The 12,367-nt window shown below is 39.4% G+C and overlaps 1 protein-coding gene across 5 annotated transcripts in view; it reads right to left on the bottom strand.

The window, feature by feature from the left end:
• numbl (NUMB like endocytic adaptor protein) overlaps window positions 1–12,367 on the bottom strand; it is a 50,545-nt gene that overhangs the window by 22,985 nt on the left and 15,193 nt on the right. Inside the window, exon 1 of one of the 5 annotated variants that reach the window (XM_088427141.1) lies at window positions 1,594–1,935. The exons of 3 other annotated variants lie outside the window; for them this stretch is intronic. In XM_088427141.1, the coding sequence (XP_088283267.1) occupies window positions 1,594–1,634 (41 nt within the window). In that variant the 5' untranslated portion in view covers window positions 1,635–1,935. Of the gene's footprint in view, window positions 1–1,593; window positions 1,936–12,367 lie in introns of those variants that run through there. One more of the 5 variants, XM_088427140.1, reaches the window with a different exon arrangement.

The raw sequence follows: 12,367 nt of genomic DNA, 5'->3' as shown, positions 1-12,367 counted from the left end.
AGTCACTTACAATACCTAACCAAATAAGAAAGCTTCCATCTTTAATTCTAGAGGTGGGTCAATGAATCATATAAAGAATAAGTTGTGGTCCCGATGCTGTTTGTACCAAAGAAGTAGCTCTCAGTTTCAAAAAGGTAAAGATCCCTGTTTTAGTCTGTGAGGGAAATTGGTACTACTAAAATTAAATAAAATAATAAGTGATTCATGCTATCACAGCACAGAAGTGATCCAAGCTGGGTTCAAATTGGATGATGTTGAACAATTCTGCGACAATAACACTCCTTAGTTTTTATTGGGTCACCAACTGTCAGTCTAAATTCTGTAAGCCATTTTAACAGAACAGCTGTCACAAAGTGGTTAAGATCACCGCTGGCCACCCAACATGTCTTGGGTAAAGTCATGGAGCGACAGAGGAATTTGCCCAGAAAAACCTGTCCGTCAAGTGTGGGCAAAGGGTGAGGCCATCCAACTCCAATATTCCCCAAGTAGCATGTATCACTCCGTCTTTAGTTTTGTATTGTAGATGATTTTGGGAGTAGGAAGGTTCCTGAATGGTAAAAGGAAACCCTCATGTGCTGAGTGTGGAAAAATATTCTGACAAATTCTGCAGCATTAGTTAGTACATGGAAAGAGAATTTCCTGTCAACCAAAAACACATCAGATATTACCTCATTGTTTTGGATAGCCTGCATTTTGGGGTCAAACTCTGAACTGTTGGGGAACATTTTCAACAGCTACACGATGTTTCCTTCCACCAAAACCAATCTTAAAGGTGTCTTTTTCTGCAATCATTTCCTTAGCCTAGTTTGAGTTCCTGCTGGGCCAGATTTTTACATGGCCTCTCCTCTCTTCATCTTCACTTTTTTTTTCCTTTTCCCAACTTTCACACCCCTCCTCTCATCTGCGTCCTGTTGAGTCTGCAGCTTGCTTTTCCTCATTTGTCCTCATTTTACTCATTATGCTTTTTCACTTGTGCGCCTTGTTCTTTTGCCGTTTCACAAAACACATTTGAGCTGTTCCTCTGCGCTGCCTTGTCGCGAGGTCGGAGGGAAAGAGGAGGAAAGAGTCTTGAAACTCCCAGGAATTAAGTAAATTCTCCTGGCTACACAACATGATTGAAAACATACCTTCGGCTGTGTAAAAAGTATGCATGCCAAATGTCCATGCACGTCACCGGTACGCGGGCTTAATCATTCTCCTTAACATAAAAATGGATGCATGTAAGAAAAAAAGATATATAGAGTGTGTTTGCATAAATATAGCATGTTTAATCTCTTCCATAGGGGCATGTGGTTTGTGCATCTGCTAAGGCTATTATCTACTATGAGCCCCGTGGACACAGGCTAGACAAGACCTATTATCAGTTTGGCAGGGCTTGAAAAGCGACCGTCACCAATAACACAACAGCCATCAGGAAAAATAAATTCTCTTTCGACCTCTATGGAGCCCAGAGAAATGGAATGTAGTGATGATTACGAGCGCACCAGTGACCCAGTTTGGAGTCAAAACATACACAGTTGAAAATCAAATCAATAAATGCTGGAAAACATAAAGCATAACGTGATGGCACAGTCCAGTTGTTGTCTGACTCACCTGGATTCAATGACATCCCCTATCTCTCCACAGGAAGTCATCGTATAGACGGCGAAGACGGCAAATTTGGCGAGCCAAGGTTTTGAGACGAGTGGCTGTGACAGCAACGACAGCACAAGAAAAAGATGAGCGGAGGAGAGAGTGTGTGATGATATCGCCACTCAGACTGAGGAGCCGGGATGAGAGCGAGCGCAGAGTCACAGAGAACCACACCTCTTCTTAAGAGATTAACTTGGAAAAGGAGCCTTTGCACACATACAGATGCATGCAAAGGGACGCCATCTGAACACAGTTAGGAATCCACATGAGCGTCTGTTGTACAGATGCACAGAAACAAATACAGCACAAGCGTGTATGCTCACAGCTGCGCTATAAATAAATAATAAATCAATATCTGCCCCAAATCCTGGGAGTGGGGAAATACTGGAGAGGAAGGATAAAAAAAAAGAGAAATAAGAGGAGGGGGGTGGTGGCGAAGCGAATTATGGCGGATGCTGACACAGTTTTCTGCACTCCATCTGCTATTGGCACACTGGTCAAGAGTGCACTAGGGGAGAGGGTGAGATGTGGGCTTGGTACTTGAGGATCACAGCTGGAGGCGGAACTGCACCAGGTCAGAAATAGTGAGACCCTTACAGAGCGCAGAAGGGTAACTCACACTAATACAGCCATTTAAAGCAGGGCGTGCCCCCCACCCCCCAATGATTCTCATTTACTACCATTCAGAACTGATGTGTCCCAAAATCCAAAACCATCCATTTTTAACCTATCCTAGCTGTCTTCGGGTAGCAGGCAGGGGACACCCTCATTTGGTTGCCTGCCATTCGCAGGGCATACATAGATGAACAACCACATTCACAAGCGCACCTACAGTAAGGGGGATTTGGAGTGTCCAATAAACTAACCACATTTTTGGGAATGTGGGAGGAAAACCTGGAGAAAACCCATGCAGGCACAGAGAGAACATGCAAACGTCACACAGGAAGGTCGGAGCTGGACTCGTACCCGCAAATTCAGCACTATGGGGGAGACGTGCTAACCATTCTTCCACCTTAACACCTTGTCCCAAAACCTACTTTCATTAAAAAAAAAAAAAAACACTATCTGTCAACTTCTGTTGAACTAAGCCATGAAGAAGAAACATTGTTAAAATGGCGAACTGTGAAAGCCACAATCAAAATGAACAGCAAAAGTAATGCATACCATAAATCATATCCAATCACTGATTAAGGACAATAGGAAACGGCTAGTCAATTATGCTTTCATTGCACGATACATCACAATTCTCAAGCTACTAACTCCGTGGTGCATTCAAATGCAGTCGTACATTTCCAAATCAGAGAGAAAAACGGTCATTTTTTTTAACAGCAAATATTTAAACAATAAGGCCGAAAAGCTGACATATAATAATAAGATGGATCGTGGTGAAATATATTTGATACTGTAACTCCCCAAATATAAGATGCAATTTTTCCCAAAAATGAAGGCCAAATGCATCGATGCTTCCGATAAACAGTAACTTAAAAAATGTATTTTATTTTTTTATTTAATTTGACACCATTTGTGGAAGATTGATATGTCAGCCACATAAAACATGTTTTGACGCAACAAATGTGAATTTTTATACCAGCCATATTTTTACTTACAAGCACTACCGTAACTGTGCGAGCTAGAGGGCGGACCGGTTAGAGTGCACCGGTTAGCGAACAATGAAAGGTATTCGATTTGACTCTTTTAATTATTGTGGTCTTTTGACAATACACACAATCATAAACTTAATGGATGGTGCACAATTTTGATAGATACTGTGCAACGATTAGCTTGGAATCATGAGCTTGGATGGAATATAGCCATTGCAGAATTGTTGCTTTTCCGTTGATGTTTTGACCTTTCATTTACGTGAAATAGAGAATTTCAAAACCAAATCATCTTTTGGCAGAGAAAAGTATGCAGTACAAAACCAGCTGCTGCAGCTGTAAAACATTACTCATGATGATGGGATTGTGTAGACATTTTGTTTTTGTAAATCTGATTCCAAATATTTTTCATCATCAAACAAACATTCAGCCTCCATTGTCAAATCGACCTAGAGATTTTACCACTGTCACCAAACTTTAAAAACTAATAACTAAAAGACCACATTGTTCTCTGTATTTCTGCTATTAACACGGCTTCCTATTGCTTTCTCCTGCACTACTCTAAGAATTGGTCGTGCAGAAACAAGAAAAAGGAGGGTGAGAAGGAGCCTGATCTAAAAATAAGCATTGCAGGGAAGACAAGGCCGGAGCAGAAGACAGCAGTTTCAAAGTAAACGATGATTATGGTCTCAACAATGTTGAATATACATAAAAATGTTATACTTTTATGTGTTTGTATTCATTTGAGTGTGTGTATATAAATTTCCTTGAGCGATGCGTGGTTCAGAGTGGCTGCATTGTTATGAAACAAAATATTCACAACGGCCAGGTAGAAATACACACTTGATGTCTCCATAAATGATGACTACTCGCTCCGGCAGACTTTAAAAGATCAGTTTATCTGACAAAATTAGACACCCCAACAGGAAATCATTTGTTTGACATGATTTGTTTGACAGTCATAAAATTATGAAAATGTTGAATTTTTCTTATTAAATTCTGTATTATTCTTATTGATTAAAGGCAGCATTAAAAAACAAACAAACAACAACAAAAAACAACTTAAGCCCATTTGATTGGCTTGATCGTAATCGGGTGATGTAACCACAGTTTTGGGAAAGCTGAGTTCTATTTCACAGGCCAACAACAGGACCAACATTTGATATTTAAAATGAATGGACCAGGATCCTGGTCTGGGGTTAGTTTGCCTCCTATGGAATGGGGACAACTTGTGATCGGCAGAAAAATAAATTCTTCTGTAAGTAGAAGCTCCTGAGAGAGAACCTTTGGCCATCAGTTTGTGCCCGCGAACTAAAGTACTTCGAACAAACAGCAGGACAACGATCTGAAATACAACAGCAAGTCCACTTCAGAATGGCTCAAAAAGAACAAAGGGACACACATAATTTACATTACATTTGGCACATTGGTGATTTAATTTCTTATAAAATACAAGTTTTATGGTACTGACATTTCTAGTAAAGAAGTAAAGCGTGGTGTTGGCGGACCATGCATTTTACCATGTGGCTGCCACACCCCCTTTATGATTTCAATCAATGCCGCCGGCCACAAGACATCCATCGAGTCATCATCTTGACCTCTCATCCTCACGAGGACAGCGAAGAGAATGTAGGAGCCAAAAACGGGCGGTTTACTGACATTAACGTGCAAACCAATTTTAGATCACACTCACTCACAAACATTCCTTCTATTAAATCAGACCCTGTGGGAAACCAGTTTTTATAACATTAGTTGCGCCAACAGGTGACAGACATTTAATGTCCGGCTGTGAATCTTCAAACACACATTTTCGCCACTTTGGCATTTTCAACAGTAAAACGTTGGAACTAGTAAATGAAATAAATATTTCCGTTGTGACTCAATGCAAAAATCGCTCCCTCTCAACTCCAGCGCGATGGCGGTGGACAAGAGGAGACACCGTATGAACTGATAACTGATAGTGACGCACACATACAAACACACACAAACACTGTGTTGATCGTTCCGTCGCCGCCATTTATGTTTCCCCAAACTTTTAGGGAGGCGACGTTTTGTAACTAGGGGTACTCTAATCAATAAATAGAGAAGGCTCGACAAGATGGGTCTCAGAGTGGTAGGACGTAAGTAAATGTGGAACACATCTGCGTTCGTTCGCCTCACGAGCAAAAATCAACAACAGCCTCTTCTCTTCCCTCCTTGTGTGTTGTTCATTAAATGTTCTATGTTGCCTTAAACTGACACTTTCAATTTGTGGCTGATGAGGCTTACGTTAATGTTTCTATTAATTGCATAAACAAGGTTTTGACAGAAATTATGAACATGTGTCAAGTGCAAAGAGTGCGACATCAATGATCAAACGCAATTTATTGAGGCGTTTATTGAGGCAGAGTTACTTTGTAACGGTTCATACAATTTCAACGACTGTGGTCGTTTTGACGGGTCTCAGCTTTCCATTATCAGGGGGACAAAAGAAGCCAAACCTAGAATGCTGTTAAAGTAAATACAGTACTCGTCTTCTCTTTTGCTGTTGAAGGTTCAAGGAGACTCAACTGCACACCATGGGCAGCATCCCCCCCTGGGGGCACATGAGTCACAGAGTTTTCGGAAATAACGGCATGGAACAAAATTGCTTCCTTCTATGTTGTCGCTGTCGAAGTTAGTACTATGTTGTTTCTTCTCTTCTATTTGAGCATGTGTTTATGTGTGCTCTGTCAGTAATGCAATTAGATAGGCTATCTGTCATTTAAAATGCACCTGTAAATAGAAGCAACATAGCAGCTATAGAGCTTTAATTGAAAATGGGCACTTTAAACTGCAGTGGAAATTTAGCTTCAGAAAGCGATTCTCCATCCTCTGTATTGCAATGCTACTATTGTGTGAGTGAGTTTACACAATCCACTCTGTTGATGTTTGCTAGACTGACTTTCTTCATTGTACTGACATCAAGATGTTCATATTTTTAAATATGAACTTGCAAAACATAGGAACTCTGCTGATGGTCTTTAGCCATTATAGTGATTGTGTTTACAAACATGAATGTTGTTGATGTTTTGTTTTTAATGTATTGTCCCAGTTTCCTTAAATTTTTTTTACTAATCCTGAAAAATAAGGAGTGCCATATTCACAAAGTCGAGAGGCACAATCCCTAGCTGAAACTGTATTATTCATACAATTTATGGTTGGTTGACTTTAGTACTGTGACTAAGCCGTGGAGGAAACTGAAAAAAAAAAAAAAGATGACGTAGATTTCTTGGAATACGCCACAGGCTTAAGGCGTGCACTGAAAACCTCATAAGCAAAACATGTGGTTTCTTTTTAGGCTTCATCCAAGAGAGCAAAGAAGAACTGTACATTAAGAAAAAATGCTGTGCAGTAATACACCTTTATAATATCTATCTAGAGGAAATGCAAACAATGCTTAAACTGACAAACTGATGATTAATTTCAGACTCTCGTCAAAACCGAGGCTAGAAGTCAATTCAGACTTTCTTTGTCATCTTCGTGCATCTCTACTCTCCTTTCATGTTCTCTAAACACATCTGCAGTCAGAGGAATGTAGAAAGCTGCCTCACCACCAACTGTGGGAAGATAGAGGAGTGTGTGAGTGTGCCCTCAAGTGGCTTCCGGACACAAGCACACAATTTCCCAGCTTGTGTGTTTGTCTACTGGATTACATGGTCAATAGCTTTCAATCATAAAAATGTTGCATGTGTGTGTGTGTGTATATATAAGTGTGTGTGTGTGTGTGTGTGTGTGTGTGTGCGTATTTGCAAATGTGCGTGCATATGTCAGCATCCTGTTTAAATTCCAAGGTAGCAGCTGCTAGTTAAAACTAGGCACTTTTTGGTGCTAATCGACATGTCTCAGCGCCTTGCACAACACCAGGAATTTGAATCAGATTTGAGCAAAAATAAATAACTGTCCAGTAGAGTAAAAAGGGTGGTTGATGAAGGTGCAGTTTTTTCTGTTGCCTAGGAGCATCCCTATTGGATGGAAGTAGACTAGCACATTGCCATGGCGAAATGTACAGTATTGTCTTGTTGGGCAATGTGGTTACACGCAATACATCAAATGTGAATTGAAATATGTGGCTTCTTTTTAACTGTTACAAAATGTGTTTGCTACATAGTTTGAATTACACTATAAATCATCAATTGTTTTACAAAAATGTAGTTCTCCAGATAATTCACACGATCCAAACCAAAATGAAAAAATGACCATACATTCAACTTTCTGCTTCAATTGTGATCTGTTAACCAAAACTAAGCACATTTTTGACAGTAATTTGGAGGGTGCATCCCTCCAAACCTAAAAATGTTGACAATCAAGCAACACATTCATATATTATGCACATATATGCACGTAAAGCAATTATATACAAGGCCATAAGTCAAAAATCAATAGGCTTTTAGAGCTTTTAACATCCTCTCATTCCGTCCGTCCTTGGCCTAAAAGTGCCTTTCTATACACAAAGCACATGATGATGCCACTGATAGGGTGGAAACTTTTAAAGGATGGAGCAGTAAAGCAATATGGAGAACTCTGAGCCCATATAACATTGCCAGATGTTTTTGGGGGCTCTATGTAGAATGGTCAACCTCTACACTTTTCAAGTGATGAAAGGTTGACTTAGTGCACATCACGCATCTGTTGAATAGACCTGTCGACATATCCATCAGTCTATTTGCCTCAGTGGCAACTACCAATTCTGTATTTTCCCTCTCATCTATTCAGAAATAAAGCATGTTTAGCCCACGGAAAACCTGTCTTGCCCTTTTTGATAACACAACAAAAATGTGCCTTGCAGTAACCGGTGATAAAAAAAAAAAAAAAAAAAAAAAAAAAAAAAACCTACAATGAAAATGAATGTTATCTCTTGGGAAGAAATTATCATATGGTTGGAAAAAATGACCAAGTAGGGTAAATCGACTTTTGTTGACTAAAAATATCTGCCTCAAAGATCCACTGGAAACATGTTTGCGCCACCATTTTCTACATGGATCTTTCTTGCAGACATATGCAGTGTTGCAACGGAAGGGAGGAAGCCTACTTCCAATAAAGTAATAGATCATTTCAATTCAAAACAGAGTAACAAAAATAATGTTCAATTACTGCAAAGCGAAAAAAGCATACCACATCAATACTTCAAGAAAAAAAAAAACACACACACGCACACACACGCGTCCTGGCATAAAGCTCCGTTACTAGCCTTGGTGTACCACCCAGTGGTCATACGCTGATGTGATTTGTGGGCCTAAAAACGCTTACTGATTGAGAACTGTAATTCCTCAAATACAAGACACACTTGGTCTCAAATTCTAGTATTTTCAATATTATCATGTATAAGACGCACCAACACTTTGGCAACGATGTAAAAACTAGAGCAAAACAACATAAATCTCATCTTTTGTAAACTTCATATTTTTTTGTACATATATATTGTCTTGTACATAAGTTATATATTTGTGGCGTGTTGAGTGTGTTTCAGATTTCCCACATGTTGAGGGGTCAGTGAACGCCTCGCCAATGTAACGTTGACTGCGCTAAAATCAGTTGTTTTTCCTTTTCCTCGCATGCAGTTTGAGATCATTTTACCATAAATGCCTGATTTTGAGCAGCATCCATGTTTCACCAAGTTGATTGTGTGTTGCCAAAAGACAGCAATTGATAAACAAGTCAAATTGAATACCTTTCAGTGTTCTCTAACCGGCGGACTCTTTAATTGAATCAGATGGACACCTCATGACTTTTATATGATCCTCTCTGTTTCAGTAATATTCCTGAGTGTTAACAAAGATGGACTCGTACAGTGGTTCGGCCAACTTGCTTATTTTATTGAAAATGATGTAATATTAACCTCAGCTAGCACGACCTGCTGATAGCTGCAAAAGGGACTGGCTGCTAATAGCCAACTGAAGTCCCCCCTCAAGCTTGTCCCATGACAGGAATTACTGTAAGTAAGAATACGGCCGATATAAAATTGAACAACTGTGTGTCAAAACTCAGCTTATGTAGCTGACAGATCATTCTTCCTTGAATGGTGTGTGAATCTAATTTTTAAGTAAACGTTTAAAGGAAGCACCCATACATTTGTCCTTAATTTGGGGGGAAAAAAGTGCATCTTATATTTGAGAAATTACAGTAGTTAGCAGGCTTTAATTAAATACAATATTAGCACATGGAGCTATCCAAAATAAAGGAAAGAACTTCCCAAAAGCACTATAGCCAAGCCATCACTACAAGCAAACTGTAGTGGCTCGATTTTAGGTGGCCAAATGTTAACCGGTAGGGTGCAGTCACACATGAAATGTGCCCAGTCTACCCGACAAGAATAAGAAGAAGACGAAAAAGAAAAGAGAGTTATTGACCTCGTAGTAGCTAACAAGCAGCTCCCCTCTCAAGATTATCAATGGAATCTTGTTGACGCACCATCTGTAAGTGGATTTAAGGACACTGTTACGTGTGTAACATGGATGTAACATTATGTATGAGTGAACTAAATGGTACGCGTTTGTTGACCTTCAACGTAATCACTAACATGCTACTGCTAATGATGATTAGTTAGCATTTGCAAATTTTGTTGGTGTCTATAAATTCAATGTATATCTGATAATAAATAATGAGTAGTCACTTTAATGACCATCCAACCTTAGAAGATTATTATAAATAAATTAAAAATAACTTTAGATTATTACCCCAAAAAATGGGTGAGTGATTACTCAATGGAATAATAGATAATTGATTTTGAAGATTTGATAGTGAGAGCCAAACAATATTTTCTTCTACAGAAAAAAAAAAAAGCCTTTTTGCTTTAATGCGGCAGGGGTTTAGGAATCACAGTTGTTGCGCACAGTGGATACTGTGACCTTCACATGGTGGTCCTGTCCCATTGACAAGCACTAAAAGCTGAGTCCGGTCATGCATGGCAAACAAAATGTGTGCTTGAATTCAGGCAGACATCATTAGATTAACCTGCATGATGTTCAACATATGAAATCCTTCAGGCTAGGCCTTTCAAAACCTTTGAGCAGAAATGGTAATTGCACACCATATAGAGGCTTCAGTGTTCCTTTCGAAAGATCTTCCTTTCTTCAATGCTTAGGTTTTATAAGAACATTTATTTCCTGGAAGCTTTTGTAGCTTTGGATTTGCTGAACTTCTTCATTTCGCTCCCGGGAGCACATAAAGAAGAGGATGATATTGTGTATAGTAAAAGCAGCACTACTAGTGTGTTTTGAAAGAGGGGTCAACATGGAAAAAGAAGGAATCACTGTAGCAAACAAGTGTGTGCAGAAATAGTTGAGAACAGGTTGAATGAATGGAGGAAAACGCCATTACGGATAGGAGAATTACAAGAAGCTATGACGACAAACCATATTTGTATTATATCAGTAAACGAAAAAGTAGGAGGGAAAAAAAAACAACAAACGGTAATGTATTAGTGCACTGTCTGTTAAAAGTTGTGAATGACACCAAAATACCTGTTCAGTATTGCATTTGCAGTACTGTATTTGGTATCTTGACTTTTCTTTGGGTAACAGGCAGCCTGGTACCTTACTTAAAAGGGTAAATAGATTGCAGTCTTCTGATTGTTTGACAAACAATTGTCGCTTCTTCACGACAAAAAAAAAATGTCTTAAGCAAACTATGACTTCTTGTAATGAACAGAAACACAAAGAAAAGCCACATTCTGCATTGTTTGTCTTTTGTGTACTCTTAATTTTCCTATATTCTGTACATTCTGTATTGTTATATTTTGTTAAATTTATTCGTGAGCTACATTGAGTCAGAAAACTATCATCTTGCACTATTTATGAAGATGATGAATCATCATTCTGCCCACAGGCTCTGCAGTGGTTTACCTTTTCAACTATACAGTGGACAGCTAAACTAAAATGTAGTGCTCGAAGGAAGCAAGTGCTAAGTGGAATACAAGTTTCGACTGTTGTCTTGTATACTGATGAAAATTGTGTGGCAAGTATTCTATTTTGGAGCTTCCAGTTCTGAGAACTTCTGAGGACAAAATGTGATGTGGTGAGTTATTGTGGACCAAGAATAAAAACAACTGAAGTGAAGACCCTCATGCAGACTGGGTCATGGATTACCAGAGGGGAAACTACAGAAGAGGGACAATGTGAGCAGTGTCCTAGCGTGTTGCTAGAAAACACTGACACACAACTCACTCATAGGCACTTTTGACAAACACCAAAGAAGGGAAATGTAAAAAAAAGCATAAAGTCACTTTCTATTAGAGAGTAGGCCCACTCCAACCTTATCATACTTCTTAGTGATTCCATGCAGCACAAAGGAAGATGTCAAAAGCAAAGAGAAACTCGCTCATCGGCTTTGTTTCCTCGGTAAAGTGTGGCGAGACAAAAGAGGAGGATTCTTTTGCACACTAAATGAGTGCGCGTGCGCGTGCATGCAGTCACTAGAGGTTGCAGACATGCACCACAGATGGTCAGCGCGTCTCGTCTTTTCACCGCCGCCGCCAGCATCGGGAAGAATGACCAGCGGTGGGCCCTCCTCCTCTTCCCCCTTTCTCTTTTATCAGCACGTGTGTCCATCAAATGTGAGCGCGTGTCTAGGACAATGGCTGCCAGACAAAGAGCCCGCCTACCCCCCACCAGGAGCCTGAATAGGGGGGCACGTGGGCCTTGTCATCGATGGAACAATAGCAGTAGAAGAGAAGGGGAGGGGGGGTTACCCAGCATGGGCAATGAAGCAAAGCGAGGTTGGTGGCCCCAAGTTTTTGAACTATTTGGCTGTAACCAAGCTAAATTGTCTATAAACATCTGAAAACAGGTCTCAGAAGGGTAAGATTCGGAAAATTACAGGTCCTGACCTCAACAACATGGTGGAACAACAATCAAGGTTATAATTCTGGATTTTTTTCATTATAGTTTTTTTTTTTTTATTTTAACTTTGGTCTATCAAATGCATTTTGTTTTATTTATTTTTAATGTGGGTTTGTTTGTTTTTAATAGCTTTGAATTTTGTTTTAAAATGCTTAGTTTGACTTTTTATATATGGGTATTTGTTGAGTAAAGATTTTTTTTCTAAATCACAAGCATTATAGTCCCTCCTGAATTCGCAAAAAAGAAAAAATATATGTGGTCCATCAGGAAAAATGTCAT

Source organism: Hippichthys cyanospilos, chromosome 11, assembly GCF_059441005.1.
Source record: "Hippichthys cyanospilos isolate Australia breed blue-spotted pipefish chromosome 11, RoL_Hcya_1.0, whole genome shotgun sequence".
Taxonomy (NCBI): domain Eukaryota; kingdom Metazoa; phylum Chordata; class Actinopteri; order Syngnathiformes; family Syngnathidae; genus Hippichthys; species Hippichthys cyanospilos.
This window is presented reverse-complemented; position numbering and strand designations above follow the sequence as displayed.